Below are 23389 nucleotides of genomic sequence, written 5' to 3' on the forward strand. Positions count from 1 at the left end.
CAGAGAAACAGGAATAAAAGATAGAGCATAGATTCTGGAATGAAAATACACACAGCATTTTCAACAAGCTTAAAAAAATGAAACAACAAAAAAGTCCCTCTTAAACAACTTTTGCTGGACACAAAATTCACTGCAACTTCCAGCACCTGAGAGGTGCTTTTCCTTTTCTATGCATTATACATCTTTCAGGTATCGGTGGTGGCGGCTGTAGCAGGCGATGTAAAAGAGCTGACACCTCTGCTTGGGAAGGGAGCATGGTGGACTGCCACCAGCAGCACAGCAGGCACTCACACTCAAAGCAGGACTGACATTACATGTCCCCATCCCAAATAACAGCTTTATATTCAATTCCATCCACTGGAGGTGTCAGCAAGGGAAACAAGGTTATGTGGCAGCAGCTACCATATTTTACCTATCTATATAAATACATTTAAACATGTGGGAAATAAGGTTAGGGGAGTGACCTTGAGGCATGGACTTTTAGGCTAGTAACCCTCACATAACTTCAACCTGAACACTGCAATTGGGAAGAAAAACAGTGCATGACACAGATACGTCTACTATAAACATCCATGGGAAAGAATTAAACCTGTTATGTGCTTTAACACAGCCCCTGTCTGTGAACTGGGAAAGCTTTTGTAGTGTGCTGCCTCATAGAGCAGACAAGCTTCTTAATAACTGGATGTTAGGAGAACTGAAGCAAAACTTTTATCTTTACTATTAAATCTCTCTTTTCAATCACTAAGCTCCCTATGAAACAGCATAACAATACTCCTATTAGGTAAGCAAGGGACAGAGTGGATGCAAATCCCCACTGAATTAACGTGCCTGCTCCTGAGTCAGCGTTGGGCCTTCCAGCGTCGACCTTGCCAATCAGCATGTCTGGTTTTTCCCATTTCCCAATGGCACAGGGCTCATCTTCTCTCTGAAGAAATCAACCCCAGTATGTGGCACCTCTGCAAATTAGCACCAGAAACCAGGGTGGGTTTTAGAGTCTAATTAGCTTTACTAGAGAGTGTCCATTTTTCAATAACTTCCACAGTATTTAAACAAAGCAAATTAAAGATTGTAGACCTATAAAGTATACGGTTAGTTTGTAACATCAGATAGTAAGATGAACGCACCTACCACTGGCTCCTTGCCAGTTTTGGTTAGCAGAATTAGGGTATGAACTTGGGATCTCTCAGTGAATAGATGCTAATGCACTGGTGAAAGGGCATCAAAGCAGTCTGACTTCGAATATCGTGCAGAGGTACTGAAGTCTCTCATTCCTCCACTATCTTTTGTCCCCATCGGGTTTACCTAATAGATGATCCTAACAATTCACATTGGCAGTCCTTTGTAGTGTAATGAACACTATGTGGTCTGATGAATGCAACCACTGCACAGAAAACGTCAGTTCTTTCATTAAGAAAACCTTCCCAAGTTCATTGTATTGAACCAGCGCTCCAGCTATTAGGCTGATACATGACACAGTCAATTCCAGTTACACTTTAAGTGACTATTCATGTTCAGTGAATTCAATATTTAAAGCTAATTTATATATGTTTAGATATTTACATGAATCCACATTTCTTCCAACTTATTCTTATATGCCTTCTTCTGAGCTTTCTGTTATTATAGTAATGGGGGGAGAGGGAGGGAATCATATTTCCCAACAGATCCTGAAAATGCATAGCTGATGGAAAAGACACTGAAAATCAAATCAGCAGCTTTCTGAGCGTACACTTGCATAGAACTCTGAATTACTTGTAGGTAAAATAAATTGCAGTGTATGCATTTATTAATGTTACATAAAATATCTGCATGAATTTCTCTAAAAAATGACTATTGTTATTTCACATTTATTTCTGATGACCCATTTTCTGGTATTAGCCAATATAGTACCTCCTTGTATATAGTACTACAATTAGTGGCATGTGAACTTTTAAAGCACATAATTAAAAAAGTTAAGCTATTGCTGCTACTGAACAGAAAGCATCAGTTCTTTCATTAAGAAAACCTTCCCAAGTTCATCGTATTGAACCAGGACTCCAGCTATTAAGCTGTGCGATGACACAGTCAATGCCTGCTATAGTATCAATTCAATTTAAGTATCTTTTTGTTATCGCTAGCCTTTCTGTACTTTCTTTTAACGGAGTTTGTTTATTGATAATTATTAGAGTACCATTGGTTCCAAAAGATAGGCATATTTTCATTATACGTACCCTCGACAGCCCACAGTAGTAACAGTATTTCTGTACAGATCATGCTGAAGTCTTTGAAGCATTTACAGTGTGCACAGATCATGATACAGCTCTTTAGAAATAAAAAATAAATAAGGTCTCTTATTGCATCATTTGAATATTGAACGACAGAAATTTAGCTTTCCATCCACATATTCAAAAAGAACAGGCTGTTTACTTCTTTGGAAATATATTACAAAAATGTTTCCATTAATGTGGATTTGTTTTAAATTAAATATAAACTATCAAGTCTACTTTTCTACAATGAAAGAAATGAAATTATTATATCTTGACTTTACCAGGCTTAACATCCTTGTGGACTAAAGCTCTACTGTTTGGGAAATAAAAATACCTTTCTTAATACTGCGTTTCATAAGAGAAATTACAATTATGGGATGCAGGGACTTTGTGGCTTGATATACTTTGCAAGCGGAGAAGGGGGATGCCCTTCAAAGTTAGAGGGTAATCATTATTGACCTTGTGCATTCAAGACAGCATAGCAGGTTTCTATATAAAGAAACTTACAGACAGGTCATTGAAAGCACTAGTGAAGAGACATAAAAAAAGGAGATAGGACAGAATACAGCGTCAGTTAGGCAGGTTAAAAATTTAACTATAAACAGATTTGGGAAGTGAAGACAAAAACAAAAGAACATTTTCTTTGTAAGTGTCATGCCAATTTATGGTTCTGCATTAAACGTTCATTATCAGTTAAGTAGCCTTTACAATGTAATTATTAACTTTTATAGTTTCTGCAAAGTTTTTTTTCTCTTCTTTCCCTACACACAGCATGAGCACTCTGTGGTTTTTGAACAAAGGGGCATGTGCTTAGGGCTGGCACTCGGCAGGCAGGAATTTGGGTTCTGGTCTTCCCTCCTTTACTCATTCACAGGGTGTCTGTTAATCTCTCTTTGTTTGAATGTACCTGTCTGCAAAATAGGCACAATAAAACCACCAGACATCTCCCCAGGGTTATATGACACTTAGTTTGGCACTTCAAAAAGCACACTTAGTAGAGCATTTTGAAATCATTGAATGAAAAGCATTATGTAATGAAAAATAAATTACTTTAGTATGATGAGGTTGTTTGGAAAATGTTCAGGAATATTAAAACACTTGGGATACACAGTGGATAGCTTTAATATGCTTTTTTCTTTCAAACGAAATTTTAAAATAAGATGTAACAGAAAAGGTCCTATTCACATGTACTTTCTACTACCATTTAATTAAATCACAGTCAGTATTATTATACGGTATTCACATATTTTCTGTTTTCCCCTCTAGATAAAGAATAAAGAAATTGAAAGAGAAACAGAAATAAAAAGATCGAGATCTTACTTTTTTACTTTTATAAACAGAGGAGACCTGCTGACCTTTCTGTGACTTGTGCTATTTCTTTTCAACCTACAGCCTCACGATGGCTGTTAGGCAAACCTCTCTTTTCTATTGGGTCTTTCATCTCAAGAACACCAGCCTATCGTGCAGGTAGAAAACTGCAATCTCAATACACTGAAAACCTCCACCAGAAGAGTCAATCGTTCTTATTAATAGATGCACACAGCGTCCTAGAAACAATCCACTCGCATGACTGTCCTGCCCCTTAAACCTCCCCTCCCCTGTCAGCTGATAGCGTACAGTTTCCCAAAATATGTTTCATTTTCAAGAGATAGATTTATTACAGCCCTGTTATCACATTCATATCCTTCCTGAAAAGATAAAAATAAGAAAGACTTTACAAGAAGATGTTGTAGCAATAGCTAAATCATATATGTTTGATAAGGAATGGCTAAATCCAGATAAATAACTGTTCAATCCCACTTTGTATTAGGCAGATAAAGTCATACAGGAAATCAATGTGATCTATTGAAATGAAAAAAAGTCCAGCTTAGGGACTATATGGTATTATAGAATATGTGTCATTATAAATGGGCTGCTTCCATAAGTGTTATACAATGAGAAGTTGCATAGTTTTTATTTATTTTTGTGTTTAGAATGTAAAAGCAGGATGTGAAAGTCACTATTTGTCTACAGGGCAAATGTGGGCAGCAGTGAAGTAGGTGAGTATTTATAACCTTTTTATTTTCCCACTCTTGAAGGGAATACATAATCCTCTCTAGGGATAAAAGGATCTTCAGTCACCCACTAGCCCAGGGCTCCTTTTTAGCACAGGCTGACAGATGTGCTAAAATTATAAGTGAAGTGTTGTGATGTTGACTCCTAAAGCAGCGATCATTAAGGTTGAAATTAGTATCCCCTCCCAGTCATTCAAATGTTAAAAAGTTCTGACACCAGGCGTAATTGGACAACTTTACCTAGTGGGGATAGCATCACATTTTATCCTACTGACTTCTTTCTGCCTTTTTCATCCCTGCTCCAATTTAAATGAAGCAAAACAACTTTTTATACATCTTTCACTTACACAAAACAAAAATCTGCTTATGCAGAAAGACATCTCAAAAGCAGACATACGAGCTCACAACTACATATACAAGTAGTATTGTTTAAGGCTATACTATTTCAGCTGACAACAGTATTTTAAATAAGATGCAGTTAAAAAAAAGACTAAAGGAAAATATAAACAGATGTCCTAATATGTATTAGCATCTGCTGAAAGAAATTTCATTTGAAAATGTAAAATACACTTTTCTGGCTATATGTACTAATTAGTTACATGCAGTGTTAACATACTTTAATCTTCTGAAATGAAAGTTTCACATGTACTGTATTTATGTATACCTTGGTATATGTCCATCAAGTATAGCAGTTGCTATAAATGGCAGTAAGTGCTAAAAGATATAAGCAATCCACACAATTAGATTTCAGGTCATTTAGATCAGTGTGAACTAAAAAACATGTTAATGTGCTATACACACTGCCACTTCCTCAAATATTGCTGAGTTTGACACATTAACTAATGGACCATCACCTGACAAATACTGGATGTGTGTGGATGAATAAAGTCTCAAATTGCTTCTACTGACTCAGACCAAGATTTTGACAATGACACAAAACCAGCAGTGCCGTTGTACTATTGCACTATTCTTGTGCTGTATGTCTAAAGAAAAATGAAGCATATGATTTAACAGTTTTCTGATAGATCTTCCTTCTTTATTTTATGAGAAAAACTTAAAATGTAGCTCAAGGCCCACATTGTAACGTAAAATATGGGAAAGCTGACTGTGAAACCTAACCAGTGTTTAAAAATCAAATAAAATTCAATGTTTGTGAATGCTTAACACTTTGCTATTGAGTTAGATTCAATTTATAAAGGTTGATGAGCACATCTATTTCTGGCATTAACAAAAAAAGTGTTAATACTGTGGCACTCTCATAGTCCTATACTGTACATCGAGTCACCAGCTTCAACAACCTCACTAAGCCCCACACTTCATCTTTGAGCTGAACCGTGCGTATTGCTTCATCTACACTGGGCTTCTGCCCAGGGCTACTATGCATCTCGATCAAACTACGCTGGTCTCATGCAGAGAGCAGACACACCTAAACTTCTGTTACACTACCTTGCTGTGCTTCCTCTCCTGTACGTCACTCACATGTCAGGCTACTGAAGACTTACTGGGCTAACGCACCAATCTTTCTCTAATTAAAGATAGGAGACAAGCTAACGTGCACATCTAAGTTCTCCTTTGGCACTGTAGCGCTGCAGCTGGGGTAGCGAGTGCTGAACTGATTGAGAATTTTGATAGTTAATGATTCATTCTCAAGGCAATCGGTGGCCCCTTCTGTCCCACATCAGTTCCCTTGCCGTTCAGCATTACTGAGAATACAGTTTCCAACACTGAACTACTAGCTGCCGGGACAGCCTCTTCCAAACTGCTTTCTCTCAGTTTCAAGGCCACTAAGCACTACTAGATGGGGAGCATTAACACAGTCTGCACAGATGCTGTGCAAAGAACAAGGATAAGATTCCTGCATCTTGGTTTTGAAGATATTATTGCCTGTTTTTTTCATCTTGTAATTAAGTTTTTTTGACTTATACTTGCCGTGATCTGTCTCTCTAAGGATGTGGTTGGTCAACTCCCCTTCTGTAACGCCCTTCAGCGTTACCCATCAGTCCTCTGGACTTGCAATAACTGCCAGCTCACCAGAATTTACTTTTCATCCGTGCTCAGATTTCTGTTCTCAATCTGTTTCTGTCTGGTTCGTTGCCAATTCTTTCTTTTAACTGTAAGACTTGTATCCTGCACACCCACACGAAGGTCCAACCCACAAATATCTCACCCCTTTTCTCTCTGCTCCTGCACTTATTATGCTGAGCATCTTTGGTAGAAAACTTACTTTTTCACAACAACATCCTTTCTTCCTCTAATACTGTAGTTTGTCTATATAGAAATCTTCAGTTTAATCCAGTTTATCCTGATTCACTATCAACATGTCAACGCTCACTCTAGATCAACTTCAAGATGGTCGTTTTCACTGATGACTTCCTAAATTTTCGAACAAGCATTTTCATGCTTTCTTTTATTCTGCTTACACATCTGCCCACAAGCATTTGCAATATTATCTCATTATCTTCTTTCATAATCCACATTAAAATTCTCCTTTTCTTTGGTATCTAATCTTTTCTTTGGCATCAAAAAAAATCATGCCTAAAACAGGGCCTACCATATTGATTAATATTATCTCATTATATGCTTGTTCTTTTTAGCTATCTGTATCTCTGACTTTAGATTAACACTTAAATTTTAAACAATATAGACTTGGAACAATCTTTTGGGTTTATTTTGCATATTTATTAATACGGCTTGGTCCTCATCTGTGACTAACAATCTAGGCACTGCACTAACGATAATTATCATCATCTTGTTGTTCCTTCTTTGTTGATATATAAGCATGTAAACTGGATTTTGTTTTCTGGGTAGGACTGCCAGGGATGATTGTTAGGAGTTCTGCTTGAAGAAGAAACTCAGGCACTTTTAGCAATCGTTTTCAAACTAAGGGTTGTAGTCTTTTGGTTTTTTAATGGAAATTAAGGATGGGAAAATTTTCAGGGTAACTGTCAGGAAAAATGGTTTGGAAAGTACTAATTAGAATGACTTTGTGTTATGTTGTCAGATAAGCAGCATACACATAATTTTTTTTAGTAAACATATTGTAAGAAAATAAAAGAAAAAATGAATTGCAAATTCTGTTTGTATATGTATCAATAAAGACACACAAGCATAATACACCAAAGTGACAGTCAGTCTCCATATAAGAGAAAGAACGTGAAATGCTAACTCTCATAGACAAATCTACCAAAGACAAGAGACTTGAAATGCTGGAGAACCCTATTTAAGAATGGAAGCACCAGTATTCTTCTCCCAAATCTTCATGAGTTGGCAGTATTAAATTATCTAGTCTGATGCCAGCACTTGGATTAAATTCCAATACATTGCCATGCACTAATTCTGTTATTAGAGAATGAAAGGGGAATAGAACATGCAAACACATTACCATGACTGTATAAACTGTATCTTTATTTGGAATAGGAATTATTTTAAGGACATCTGAAGCTCTGTTTTTCTTGCACGAAATCTGGGGTGTGAACCTGAAAAATTAGCAAAAGGGCAGAAAAGCTTGAAAACAAGCTGATTATGACAGTCCTATCAAGAAGAAAGTGAAAATGCAAATGAAATAGACATTTTCTAAATATAGTTTAATTTATAAATAAGACTTCACATTACAGATTTGTTTATCCTCATTTGGTGATAATTATTCACAGCAGAATATATCAGAAAATTCTATAATAGGAACCACAGCCAGGAAATGTTAAATAATTAATCACCCTCCCAGCCACTTGCATTTCTGTTGATATAAATGACCGTATAATTCCAAACCCAATTATCACTACTTAGCCATTCCATTTTGTAGTTAAAATCCCACAAAATTAAAGTGCATCAATTGTTAATGGTAATAGACCAGACAAGGGATTAAAGATTATTTTAATGTTTATTTCCTGTCAGGAGGTTTTTTTGGCAGGAAGCACTATAGACAAAAGGCTACATTAAGATGAGATTCATACAATGTATTTAAATCTACTAACTTCTCAAAACCTTATGGTATAATTACTTGTTTAATCTATTTGTTCCCTGAAGATACCAATGGGGGTTTATCAAGCCAACTTCATTATATCTGCTTCATAGAAATCAAAATATTCTCTGTAACTTTGCAAAAAGCAGTGAAGCTTACCATAAACACAATTCTAACAACAACAGACTTGAAAAAGGAATGGACTATACTAAAATATAAGGGGAACCAGGTTACTATCAGGACTTTTTTGTGTCATATTCTGCTTGGTTTATCCCTGTTACTACTGGCACTATGGATTTGCATACAAGATTTGGTCCTTGTAAACACACTTAAAACAATCACTTTAATACCAATAAAACTTCATTAATTACAGAACTTTTTTTTACCTGCCACAAAATGGTGACTTTTCTCCACTTTTCAGAAAAGTATTTATGCAAATGTGTTATATAGAGAAATTTCTTAGTTCAGAAATTAATTTGTTGTCTTAAAATGCTTTTTTTTATCATAAGGCGTTGCCAACAAAACTGATAAAAGTACTTTTTTGCATTAACACAGTGACTGGAACTCTGTAAAATTGGGTGTGAGGGCTTAGGGATTTGGGGAGGGGCTCTTACAGTTTACTGTTTCAACAGGCAGCAAGAGTAGGCTGAATTTCATCCGCTTCAAAAGGTTATTCATCTGCAAAAAGTTATAGACATACATCCATATCTTGCGTCTTTTGTGATGAAACCATCAGATTCGGAGCTGGCCATAACTGTGCCGGTTAGTTTAGGCTTACACTCACATTACCCTACACAACCTCATTCATTTGATTCTAGTCTCTTTTCTGTATAAGCAGAAATCTACATATGCACTAAATATAAAACCCGAGTGGGAAATACTTCTTGTGTACATGCATTCCCTTCCTTGCCCATTCAGCAATACTATCCAATTCTCCAAAATCTCCGGACAACTTACAGCACAAGAACATTATAGTACTCTGTGTCCACATTTTATTTTTTTTCTGCAGGAAACCCTTACCCTGCATATACCCAATGAAATAACACACTAAATCATGATACAAACAGCGTGATACATAATCACTTCACATTGTATCAATGACAGATATTGTTTCTTTGTCTGTTTCAAACATTTCATTAGGAGCACGTTTGCTGTTTGGCTAAAGTCGCCTTTCATTCTTTCTCCTCTCTCTCCTCTTTATAGGAGAGAAAGACAGCCGGGACAGGTCTGTGGCAGTAACACTTCGGTGCTGTCACAAGGAAGAGGTTTACAGCCTAAGAGATTGCTTAGGAAGGCAGTGAAGAAGTTCCTATCTAAAACCAGGATCGCCTGGCGATGATATCACTAATTTGTGAACAGTGAGTTTATTAAATGCCAAGTGGTGTTAATAACTCAAATGTCATCAGATACAGGTATTGAGAAAGAAGCTTCTAACTGAGACATACTAAATAGCTGTTCAGCCTGGAGTCCCAGTTGTTACAGGATATTACATTGATGATACACGTTTGTCATAAAGGAGCACTGCAGAATTAAAATTGCTATGTAAGGTACTTTTCCCTTGTTTTCCTTGGTATGCACACCCCCCCCCCCCCCCAAAAAAAAAAAAAGGAAAGCAAAACCCAGAACAAAGTTCAGAGTCCATATCTCTTCTGAGATTTGTGAGAGCAAGTAGACATGGTACGGAAACCCATTCCATAACCTTTCACCAACATAAAATTTACTGTGAATAAGGCCCTAAAACTCTGTGCTCAGCTCTGATTTAAACCTCTGAAACCCAGCCTCCCAAGAACACTTCTATTCTAATAAATACCTCACCATGACATGATATGCTAATTACTTGGGTCCTAGGGGGAGCTTAAACAACCTATCCAGAAGCAAGCTCTACCATAACACTTGCTCAAGTGGCCAGGACAGGATCTGGCCTAAAGTAAGTATTCTTATTTAGCAGGTTTAAGACGTTATTTAAGTTAAAGACATGCCAGCAATCCCAGCTCCTCTTCCCCAAACACTACCGCTGTGGTAAAGAGCAAAGCAGATTTGGTTTTCAAGACTGAAAATTTCTCCGTAATTTTCTATGGTATTCAAGACTTTCTCAATGAGAAGAATTAAACTAACTCGTGGAAACGAGACTTCCTTCAGAACTCTAATGTTCTGTATCTTTTATTTTTAAATTGTGGCATTAATAATGGTCTCAGCAGCAAGTGGAGAAAATGTGTGAAATATATGCCCTCTTTATAGATTTCCTGTTTCCACAATTTCACTTGAAAAATGGCAGTGCCCTGCTATCTGAAGTTTTCAGTTTGTTTAACTCCAAGCAAAAGACAATTAAACAACTTACAGTATATGGTCATGAGACTATAATTGCTCACAGTGCTACTTGTTGTGTCAGCTGCCACAATGAGCAGCAGCGGTTTAGCTTTACTAGCCTAGTAAGCCTGACGGAGGTTACTGACTATGGCAATGGCCTCATGCTGAGAAGAAAATATTTCATGAGCAAAAAAATTTCCACAGCATTCTTGAGGTGCTGAATTAGCACAGAGTAAAATGAAGAGACTCCATGCTGGACAAGCATCTAGAAGTACAGGGCATCTTTTAATCATTTTTTCTTAGAAGCCAACAAATTAATATTTCATTATCTTTTTTATTTTCTCACACAGTTTCTTACAATTCTCCCATTTTCTATAAACATTTTTTTCAGAATTCCTGCAAGCAAATTTATATCCTGAATCTGTACATCTTAGGTTATCCCCTGCAACACAGAAGTTTTATCTAAGAAATGACGTATCAGTCTTTTAATAGGAAGTTATAAACACTTGAAGAATGGATGGTTTAGGTGAATGACAAAGATAAATCGAGCTTTTCAAATCCTGCTTTGGGTAGAAATCATTCCCAAACCAGACTGACCAAAACAAGTTCCCATTTGAGAGATGTTCAATGCAGTTGTGTTTGCTCTCACAAAGACATTCTCAGAGTTGGACCTATTTTGACATTTGTAGACAAGCAAATTGTAGATATGACAATCACAGAGCAGTATCTGCTCTACCACTATTGATACCCTCTACTATAGGCTGAAATAAGAAAAAATAACTTAGATCACCAATGCACATCCAAAACATTGTAGTTCTCAGTCTAGCACACTCTCAGGACTACCTGTTATCCACATCAAAGACAAAAAGCGCATCATTAACATCATTCTCTGTAATGGCAATGCAAGGGAATTCATATTAATGGTTGCTTAAAGAGTAATCATGGTAGACTCTTGGCATTAAGATGAGGAATATTAATTTTCCAGAACATAAAAGCATAAATGACACCTACATCTCTATGCAAAGCCGACGCAAATCAATTGCCTAAATGCAATTTAAATCAAGATTCTTGGTATACCAACACAGAGGCAGAACTCTATATGATCAACAAGATGAACAGGAAAACTATATTTCTAAGAGCACATGTCATTGTCTAGCGATTCCTTTGGTTCTTTTTGGTATGCAAGAAAATATTAGGTTTTTTAATGAATGCAAAAATAGTACACAAAGCATATGCAAAGTGATAATATAATACCTGGACAACAGAGCTTAAGAGTAAAAGGATAATGAAATAAATTAAAAGGGAGGGAATAAAACCATTTAATATGATTATGACATTTCAGTCTTACTAATATCTGTACTGGAGAGTAAAATAAGTTTTCACTTTCAGTTTAACAAAATTGTTTTCATGGATTTCTGCTTTTTGACAATACAAATAAATAATTGTATATAACCTCATAATCATTACCAGTGTGCTATACTGTGAAATGTGACTCTAAAATGCCAGAGCAGATTTCTCAATGTATTGTTTCTCACTGACCTCCAGATCAAGTTTGCTCAGTGTCTGACTAAAAGAATGTTCTTTGGTTTTGTTTTTGCTTTTCTAAATAACTGCTAGCTCTACAAATTCATTATGGAACTAGAATAAAATCCAATCCATTCTTCCATAGCTATGTTGGCTTAGCATCACCAAAGGAAATAAAATGCATTTTAGTTACTAAGGTGACCAGTTACAACAGTGATTCCACACAGGACTAAGATACAGTAAGATAAAAGCTGCCGGGTTTATGTGGTAATCCTTCTGCCTAGAAGTGTCTATTGAGAGACAGCATGCAGGAAAGAGCAGCTAGTAACATAATTTATTCAGCAAGAATACTATGGGGCACAAGTGCCGAAAAAAGGCTTACACATATCCCTCCTGCCTAATTTTCCATTGAGCTAAAATGTACCCATGAATATTAAATATTTATTCCATTTTTCATACTCTCGCCTTTTCCTCCTTCTTATAATTATTGACTTAATTTCTTTATAAACATTTAGAATTTACTTTTGTTGAATAAATAAATTAAAAGATGAAGAACCTTTAAACAGACAAAAGGCTCTGGGAGTTTTGCTACTGGCAAAAGGAGAAATTGCTGCTCATGGATGTAATGAGTCAACTACCAATGCAGAAATCTGGCAGAATTCCTGCATTTTAGAATCATGGGATATATGACTTCATTTTAGTATATACAGGTTTTTCTTACAAAGTTGATTCTGTGGGGTTTTTTTGCAGTTGGTTTTTGTTTCTTCTGTCGCCATGCCTCACTCAAACTATTACGAGTTCATCAGTAATAACCAACTGATATCTTCCCCACCTCTTTTATCAAAGTCAGCGAAGTTTTCAAATATACCAGATTGTCAAGCACATATACATCATAAGACAAACTAATTTCTGGGCATAATCCTATTCAAACTATGAAGTAAATTCATCTGACTAAGTTCAACTCAGTGTATTTTACTCAGTGGAGTAGGTAGTAAAATTTTCTTTCATCCCGGAAGACTTTATTTTATAATTCTTTCATCTGGGATTCCAGGAAATGTTAAGATGTTAACTATCTGACAGAGTTCAAATCAGTGCCAAGTAGTTTATTATAGCACAGGTTTTATTCCCTGATTTCAGGGGACATGGACTTCTGATGAAAAAGGTGGAATAATTCTTGCCTCAGTGTGTAAAATCAAGATCAATTTAGTAACCCACTCCTCTAATACTGTATGTGCAAAGAAATAATTTAGACTCCTAGTTAATTTGAGTATTGAACTGAGATTCTGCAGCTGCTTTCTGCCAGTCCTGAAAACAGAAATTAATTTCAATGACCAAGTTGAATGGAGTGCTGCTCTGTCAGGTAATTAGTCATCGTCTTTTGCTACTCAGGGTCTATCACTGTGCTAATCCATACATAAACCCCAGTATTCCCCTAGTCACTCACAATCTAAAGAGCTGTTTAACTACCTATTTCTCCCATTCAATCCTACCCCAGATATCAGCTGCAAAATGAGCATTCTTTCATGTTTAGCTTTCTTCCTACTATTTACTGCCAGCAGAATTAATGCAACTGATTTACATTTTCTTTTTTCTGTTTGATCAAGTCTGCTGTTGATTAAGTAGAGCTTAAGGGAAAATATTATACTCCTGCAGCTTTCCTACTTGACTTGCCAGTTTATTAATGAAAGAAGCAAGGATATTGATGGCCCAGAAACTACAAGTGCAGCAATTAAAGGGTATGTCCTTCCAAGTTTCTAATTAAAAAAGAGTTCTTTGTATTAAAAGATATAGTTTAGTGTCATATTTATATCTAATTCTCTCTTCTGCTGTTTTGCTTTTTTTCTTTGTTTATTCTTTTTAAACAGAAATCTACTGGGAAAACTTAGATGAGGCAGAATAAAGAAACTACCCCTGACAACCATTTCTGGAAGCTTTGTTCCCAAACAACAGTCTTAATGATAAAACAACAAAAACAGCTCTGCCCCCGCCCCCCCCCCCCCCCCCAATCCTTACAACAATGAAATATCCACTGATAAATACCAATCTGAAGGCAACCCTGTGTTATTTTTCCCTTGTGTACATTAGCAGAGTTTCTCCAACATCAGATTCGAGAAAAGTGAAGAATTTTGATACAAGTCCTTTTGGACATATAAAGATAACTAGACCCTTCCCTCCTCCTAATACTTTCTTACTTAGTATCTAAATTCTAGATTCACTTTTTTCGTGGCAGGTGTTTATATGAACGATCTCATAGAGTTTCTCTCTGCTTCTTATCTAGTTTGATTTTTGCAATTCCTCCTTCAGAAACACCTGAAGCCATAACATTGCCAGTACTTTATTACTCTGCTGAGTCAGTCCCTTGCACATTAATGGCGTACCTTCAACATCAGAACTACAAACAAATAAATGATTCCTATTTCTGTCTAGGACTTTGGTTCTGCGGTGTGCAATTCATCTGAACACGTGTAACAGAAGTCTAACGTGTTCTGGCTAAATCAAACTTTGCATGCATGCACAGACTGACTCTACAGCACCTGTGGAGTAAGTGCTATGGACTCAGCATAAAGATCAACCTGCCTGCCCCACATCCAAAACATCCTGCACACAACTCAAAGTACATCTCCATCCGCACACCAGGTACCTCTCCCAGATTTCTGCACAGCAACATACTCCTCTCATTTAGTTACGGATGTTTAGAAATCCCTGGGAAATTATATTAAAAAATAGGTATAATATAAAAGTTATACTCTAGCATCCCATACAAGTAATGGCAGGTATTTAATGCATTGAAAATCACTGTTCCCTGCACTGATGTTCAAGAGAGGAAGAGAAGTAAAAACATCTTCCTCCTCCTGGCCTCTGTCCCTCATAGCCGAGAATGGTGAGAACTGCTGTGATCAGATTAGGTAGGTAATCTTGCGTATTATCGGATTCCCAATAGGCAGAGATAGCTGTGTATTTAAGGACAGTAAGCTTTTCTTAAAAGAGGTACTAAAGTGAATCACAAAATTTCCCAGAGCTCCCAGCTGAACAAAACAGCAGTAAACAAGAGTGATTCTTCCTTAGGGCTAACAGGGTTAGTGATGTTGCTCTTAGAGCAGATTGTGTCATCCACAATATGACTGTCCACATTTCTCCTTGAGCCATCCCAGACATGCCTCTTTCTGTTTGCCTGTTAACCTGAAAAAACCTTGTGGAGGAGCGGGGTGGAGTTGTTCTAACAGACCTTTTGTGACAGAAATTTCTCAATCACTTCCAGTTTTAAAGTGACTTCATAGAAATGGTGACCCTCACAAGTACCACTTGAAAGACACAGAAGCTTTAATCTTTTTCAATGGAATCGGAAGAGCTCTTGTCTCTCCTCTGACCCTTTTTCCCCTCTAGCCTTACACTCTTGGCACCATTGAAAAGTCAGAACCATTAAGTTGGTATCAAGTGGCTGTGCTATTCATATTCTATTATAGTCAATGACAATTAACAGCGCCATTCAGAAAAGCCAGGTACTGTATTACACAATTGGAAAATTGATCTTATCTGAGGCTCAAAAATCAGCAATGTTCAGATCTCAACTCACCCGCAAAAAAGAAGAAGAAAAGAAAAAAAAAAAGGAGGGAAGTACTGCCTGACCTCAGGACCACATAGCAAACAGCCATGTGCAAGGTTCAGAAACAACTTGAAGAAGTGGCCAAATCTCTGTATGAATATAAGCTCTGATTTTTATCATCAAGCAAAATGATGTTAGAAAGAACAGTACAAATTCAACTGAATGCTTGATGCTCACCTTCAGAGTTGTTATTGCAGGCAAAATGCAACATCTTAGCATTGCTGACATATCAGAAAACCTCTGCGTGTGTCAATTCCAAGCTCTTTACAGCACACGCCCACAGGCAACTGCCCCTGCACCTACAACATAATCTTCATTTCTAGTACTAGCACTGAACATCTATATTCATGAATGTTTTTCCTAGAAATGAGCACAGACACATCTTTCTTCTAATGAATTACTGAATGGATCCAAAAGTAGAGGATTAACAAATAACTCTCTACTTTGGAAAGTGAGAATGTTTTCCTACGTCAGTGAATCTCAGCATTAACTACAAACTGGTACAATAGTTGATTAGAGTTTAGTCTATCTGCTTGAAACCACAGGGGGAATTTTAGATAGCAAAACTCAATTAGCTAGCTTGAATTTAACTAAAGCACCTGAGCTAAAACCTTTTCACACAAAGGATGCATTGTAGAATCAGGAACAGTTCCAGCCCACCATCACCCTCCTGATTTTTATACCTCGTCTCAGAGGGCACTGTTCCTCCATGCCACGTGCCCAGGGACACTGGCTTTTAGCAGAATCCAAAACCAGAGCAAGTCTTACTGAATCAGCAAGCCATTACATCACTTATATTCCCCAATCAAGTACTGACTAACCCACACAAGTACAACATAACCTGACAAGTTCACATCCTGGAGTAGATTGCAAGATCTGTAGAGTCACTACTTCAGTTCAAGCATGTAACTGAAATACTTTGCAATTAGATGGGAAAAAAACCCAAATCCAAAACAAGTATTCTTCCATTTCAAATGCTGAGTCCTAAAAACTCAATGATTGCACAGACTGATGGAAGGAATGTGCCATTACACACAATTCTGCTTCAGATTGCTGTTTTCCAGGCCAGGACCAGTGAAGTCCTTCCTGGACTTGGGCCTCTCTAAGATGCGCTGAGCCTCTGTGATGAATTTAAGTGTCTTTGATTTTCCCCTCCCTTCACTCCAGGTATAAGGTATCTGTACTAAATACTGGAAAATAAGGCCTTACACACATTACTCTGGAGGTCCATGTTCAAATCCATTCTAGTGGAAAAAGTGATAGACCCAAATCCACCTTTGGTGCACCTGGAAGAGAACAGCTTGTATTCTACCAGACGTTTCACCTGATGCCAAGTTTTCCTGGGGAATCAGGAACAGACTGAGCACAGAAATCATCTTTGTTCATCATTTTACTTCACAGAATACAATAAGAAATCATCAGCTAGCTTCAGTTCTCTGGGAAAAAGTCTCAGATTGTTGCCTTAATGAAAAACATAGAATAGGCGCAAAGCCACTATAGTTATATTTAAAAATCAATACTCCCTATTGGTCTTATAATTTGTGTACCAAATATCTGCTTTAAAATGTGCACAAGCCTCAAAATAAAAGCTAGGGAGTTTATATCAGACTTTTAAATGTTTTCTACAGTTTCTATATTTGCAAAACAATGTAAAATGTTATATAGGATTCTCTGCTTGGCAGTGAGAGTCTATTCTCATTTTTATTTCTTTTATTGAGAGGTAGAATAAAATTCCCAAACTGCTCCAGTGCAATTAAAATTACTTTTACTCATAGTTACCTCTATATCCACCATAAGCATTCCACAGTACTAATCCTTTTAGGCCCTGATCCAGCAAAGCACTTTACTGTGTCTTATTCTTAAAATTACAAGTTTCCCCACTGATTTCAATACAGTTGTATTAGGGATGAACTTGGCCTACTATAGCAAAAATAATGCTAAAAATACAGTTTAAAAAACAAGCAAGGAAATTGAAAGCCTAAGAGACTTCAATATTTCTCTGTTTTAAAGTAGGGCATTACTAGTGTGCATTTGAGTACAGTCCAATAGTGGGTTATTTTTGTACAGTTAGGCCGATTCAGGTAAGGAGCCTCTTTGTATTAGAGATGCATTGATTTCAGATCTAGATGGTTTCAATAAGCTTCTTACACCCAAATGTTACAAGGACAGGGACATAAAAATGTCAATTACATAAATAAATCTGTAAGTATTGATAAATGCCCAAAATTAAATAAACCCACTTCACTCTGAAAGGCTTTGCAGCTGATATGGTTGTAAAACAATAAGAAAACCATCATAATTTGCATTTTTATAGCTACATTCATCAATAGCTCAAATATTTATCACAAACACCAACCCACTGCAGGCAGGAACTGTACGATGGTATAGCCCTGCTTTGACTATAAAGACGCTGGACACTTGGCTACAACCAAAGCTTCTTAAACTGGTTTAAGTAGTCATTGTCTTTGGCTACTTCTTTCTGCCTTGTTTTTGCTGGTGCAAGAATTTATATGAGCATGCAATGAACTGGATCAGGAAATTAATCTGGCTGAAATATAAACCATCAAAAAGTGCTGACTTTAATGAAGAGGGCAGCTCAGGGAAGCAGGAGCCTGAGACTGCTTAAGATAGCATTGCCCCAAAATAAATGTACATCAAACTGCATATCCTGAGGCTCAGAGCAGCAGCCAGAAGCAGAACCACGGATTTCACCAATTTATCCACATAAGCCATGGGGGTATACTGGGATGAGAGCCACCAAATGGATGGGGGACATTTTGTAAGTGGCTTCACAGCACAGCTTCTGATCGCTGTGGAGGGACAACAAAATTTAATTTGCCAAGGATGGCTAAATAACCCAAGCAAGATGACTCTACATGAAAGCATTTTCCAGTGACTTCCAGGTTGTTTCTCCAGCCTTATCAGACAGCCTTCCTAATTGGCTCTCAACAATATTTTTAAGTGTGTGCATTACCACCATTTAAAGCAGTGCACGTGAGAGAGACTGAATACATTAGGTAAATGAATTCCTGTGGACATTGTGAAGGGAATAATGCCCTCCTATTTGGTTTATCCTGTACTGCAATAAATGAGGGGTTTTTTTCAGTCAAGGTGCTGCAGTAACCCAAATGATAGTCATATTACACTTATAAAAGACAACTTTAAGAAAGATCTTACTGCAATAAAAGTGAGGATTTTTTTCCCTTGGCATCCCAGCTTGCCATAGAAATGAGTGAGTTGCTGAATTTCTGCCAAGTATAGATGGTTCAGCATGCTATTAGATTAGTCTGTTTATACAGAAACAGCCAAAATAGGAAACACACAGAAGCTATTAAAGATATTGTCCTGTGAGGGAAATATTTGAATGGTTTTGTTACTGCAACTGGGAAATAAGATATGAGTCAGTATTAATGTGATAAAGAAGTTAATGTGTTCTAAAGCAAACAGTTAGTTTCTTCAGCTTGTCTCTGAGTTGACAATAAAATAAATGTACAGACAATTATGTAGGGTTGGATGAGCCTGCAAGTAAGTGTATACAGCTTAAAGCTCAGCGCTGCCAGTGGGTTAGGATTGAAACTCTGTTATCAAGTAATGATATGCTAACCCCAGGTAGTCTTCAAAGAAAATGGATGATTCAAAATGCCATGCATCACTGAGCTGGTGGAAGAATGGTTAATAGTGTTTAAGCTATTTCAACTGGTCAAAGAGAATTTCATAGAAAAGTTCCTTTGCCTTCACCATTTTGCAATGGATTTCCTAAATTCTTTTCACTTTTGACATAGTCTAATGAAAAATAAAAACACCTTGGGTTTTTTATTTTAATTTTTAAAATTTTTTTAATTTTTTTTTTTTTAATCAGGGCAGCGGCAATATTTCATAGTGGACTTTACCGGCTTTTTAAAGAGCGAGCCAGCACAGAGAAATTTGCCTGTCCCATGTGCAACACTGAGCATTCATGCCTAAACACAGCCACACACAATCCCGAAGCCCTGACCTCCTCCTCCCTCCCTCTTCCACATATTAACAAACCTAACTAATTCTTCTAATGTAAAGTAAACAAAGGAACAGGCTATTATATTGTATCTATATTTTTATATATATATAAATAAAAGTTGTACATATTTTCTTTGCAGTAACCCACTTCTACAAACCCAAAGACCACATATACCATTCCTTAAGGGCCAACACATTTGACCAGTGAAGAAGAACAAGTCCAAAGCTAAATGACTCTCCCACTGCGAAATGCCCCTCTGCGGTATCTTCTTTTTTATGGTGAGAGTGCCCTGGGCCAAGCCAAGCATCTTCCCTGATGTTAGCTCACTTATTAGAACATGAGAAGAGGAGCAGCATCTTAAAGTGCACATGGAAACTTACACTAGTCAATGCAGAATAAAATTTTCCAAGTACACAGAGGCATTTGATTAGCAGGAGCCTCATGAATTCTACACCAGTGGCTCATTTCCAGAGGGATTTGAAAACTGGCCTCAAGTCATTCTGCCCATGTTACGTATATACAAAGATTAGGCACAGTATTTGGAAGAGGAAGGAGCTGCAGAAATTCTGTCAAGGTACCACAATTAAACACATTTACATTGCAGAGACAAAAAAATGCAGGTGGTATAATGATACTTACAGCAAAATTTAAGAACTCTGCAATAACTAGCAGCCAGATCTTGGAGTCGGGCTTTTCCCTGGAACACATCTACTCAAAACCAAGTCAAGCTGTTACATCAACAAGTCTAAAGACTGTTAGTGATTTTGAGGCCTTAGTTGAAATTTATCTCTGGGATAAGTATATCTTTCCATTCAACTCCACAGAAACCAGGCTTGTTTATTATTTCTTGAGTCTAATTCCTTACTTCAGGCACTAGGAAGCATGACTTACGTGTTCCCTGACACCAATCAGATAAGGACAATATTGTTGCCTTTATGCAGAGGGTCCTCCAAAACTGAGGGGATGCACAGCATTTTCCTTCCTCAGCCTGTTTCCTTTGTGAACATGCAGTTCACTTATAGAATTGGAATCTCTTTAGCAGCAGAATAAATTTGCAACATCCTTTCAGTATTTGTGGCAATGTAATCCCAACCTGAACAGTTTAGAGCATATATTGCTGTTCTCTCTATATATTACTACATGTGTTTAAAGCATATATTGCTATTGTTTAGATAGAACACTGGAGTCTCTATAAACAAACAAATTCCATTTATTACTTGTTTGTGATTGTGCACTAAGCATCTGTATTTTTAAAATGGCATAAGCTAACAGCAGAGACACAGCAGTTACTCTGAAATGAAACAACAGACACAGGAAACGTAACGCGCCTTAAAGATGTATAGGAGGTTTAAAAACAGAGAACTTCCTTTTTCAGTAAAGGGACAAAGTAACAGAAAAAGAGAGTAATATGTTTGTCCTTGGAATTGGAAGAAGAAAAAGGAGCTAAGTAAGTTTTACTGGCCACATGTCTCAAACCAAATGGATGTCTTTTAAACAAAAGCACCTCTCTTGCTTTGTTTCATTTTCAAACTGTAATGTCTGAACAAGGTAACGGAAAAGTTTAATCTCTAAAACATGAATGCTGAAAACAAATGCATTAGAAAATACCAAGCCAAAGCTATGTTGGTGACACAAATGTGAAAAATGGAATTGAAATAAACTGTGCCAGAAATCTATTTCTAAAAATATGTCTTTACACTAGTGATATTTATAAATTTGACATACTCTAAAATTTAGCTCACTAAAGATTATTTGTATGCAAATATGCATTTCTCAAACCCCATAAGCGTGCGAAAAATCCAAAACACATTTCTTGAAAATCAATTTCTGTGCAGTACAAATGTATCAAGTTAGAGGCAGCATGCTGATAAATATTAAAAAGGTCTACATTGTGCAAAATGAAAACTTATAACAGGACACAGTAGTACAGCGCAGTATGTAGTGGTTCAGAGAGAACATGAAACAGCCCCACAGTTTCAAAAGGACTCTGTGGTCTGACATTAGTCATTTTGGTTCTGATAAAGGATGTTGTAGAAGGTGCTGCCCACATTATGCAAATCACTAACCACTTAATTTCCTTCCCAAGTGGTAAAGCTCAAGCGTTTTCCCTGAACATACAGTGCTCATTTTCTTGTAACTCTGTGGTTTCTTTTCAATAGCCTGTGAATGCCAGCAAGTAAGAAGATAGCAGTAAGAAACTAAGAGGTTACTCAATGATTCCAAAGGTTATAGGAGTGCTTTTCAGATACAGATCTGAACATAAATTCTAGACATCCACAAAGCATTTTTACTTCTAATAATACCCCATTAGCTGCTTCAATTTCAAAATGCTTGGATAAGTCTTTCTCTCTCTCTCTCCCCTGCCACCTCGTATTCCAAGAATTAAATATAGTTCACTCCTGGGCCATTTCTAGCCTGAGCTTCTCTTAAAAAGAGATTTTACTCTTCTAAAAGCAATATACTACAAATTATGTGTTATTTTTATAGCAGCTAATTTTGTGCTGGAAAATATTTCACGCAGAATCTATTTTGATCTACAAACATAATCCAGTTAAATGATTTCTACAAAAGTCTAGTTGCTTTTCCCTTAAAATGTACTGTTTGCTGCTACAAAAGTGTATTTGAAAAAATCTACATAAATCATAAACTAAATAAAACACAGCCAGTACTGAATGACCTTTCTTATTAACAAACAAAACCCAAAACATTTCTTAAAAGTATTGGTTAAAATGCAAAAATATAATCTTGGAAAAAGGCACCTAGAAAACCAGGAAATTGTCATCCTCAAACCTGTTCCTATAATTACTGACATTATCCAACGTACACAGTTTCTAAGCAGATTCTTGTTACTTATAACTAGAATACCCCTAACTTAACCAGTGCACAAGACAATAAATTATTTTCTTGACAGAACAGTACCTGACACAAATTCTGAATGTTTCCCCTATAAGTATATTTGAGTTCTAAAAGAGACAGTTAACAACAGATGGTGTAACATGAATATTTCTATCCAAAGCAGCAGGACTTTATGCAGTGTCCCCACAAAGTTGCTCCAAGTTAAAGACCCTCTTCCCTTCCCTTCAGAGGCTAAATATGACAACTCAGATGTACTGTCTTTCAGCAGTCGATGAGCAATTGTTGTTGTTGTTATTGTTATTATTATTATTGTAAAAATTCTAGCTGAATGTTAACAAGCAAATGCAAAGCACTATCAAAGAAACACTGTGCAACAACAGCTTATAAAGCACTTTCAAAATCCACTGGTCATAACAAAAAAAAAATCCACTGATCTTTTTTTTCCAGCAGTTTCTTTGATACTGACAGTGTGTATGGATGTAATATTAATCACAATATACTGCACCAGGATGGCTAGAAAAAGATGCTCATTTAATGAAACAATTATATATTGTAAAGCCAGCAATCTAAACAAATGTATGGATGTTCCAGTGTGTGTGTGTGTGTGTTTGTGACAGAGAGAGAGGGAGGCAGGGAGGGAGGGAGACAGACAGTGATAGTGAGGAGACAGATCTGCCTGTAAATGCAAACAAGGTAGTAGCACAGAGCAATAATATAGTGCTACTATAATTATAGTGCTACTGCATATGCACTCCATCCGAACTTGCTCATGTAGAGTTTGTTTGTATGTACAATATCAGAAAGATTCATTGTAAGCATCCTTCGGAGAATTTGTTTCCTTACTGGTTT

At 36.8% G+C, this 23389-nt stretch overlaps 1 protein-coding gene across 4 annotated transcripts in view; it reads right to left on the minus strand.

Annotated features, from left to right (window-relative positions):
• WWOX (WW domain containing oxidoreductase) overlaps window positions 1-23389 on the minus strand; it is a 534927-nt gene that overhangs the window by 276300 nt on the left and 235238 nt on the right. The window contains exon 9 of one of the 4 annotated variants that reach the window (XM_050904131.1): window positions 876-956. The exons of 2 other annotated variants lie outside the window; for them this stretch is intronic. In XM_050904131.1, coding sequence (XP_050760088.1) covers window positions 915-956 — 42 coding nt within the window. In that variant the 3' untranslated portion in view covers window positions 876-914. Of the gene's footprint in view, window positions 1-875; window positions 957-7715; window positions 7774-23389 lie in introns of those variants that run through there. One more of the 4 variants, XM_050904128.1, reaches the window with a different exon arrangement.

Source organism: Gymnogyps californianus, chromosome 12 (assembly GCF_018139145.2).
Source record: "Gymnogyps californianus isolate 813 chromosome 12, ASM1813914v2, whole genome shotgun sequence".
Lineage (NCBI taxonomy): Eukaryota > Metazoa > Chordata > Aves > Accipitriformes > Cathartidae > Gymnogyps > Gymnogyps californianus.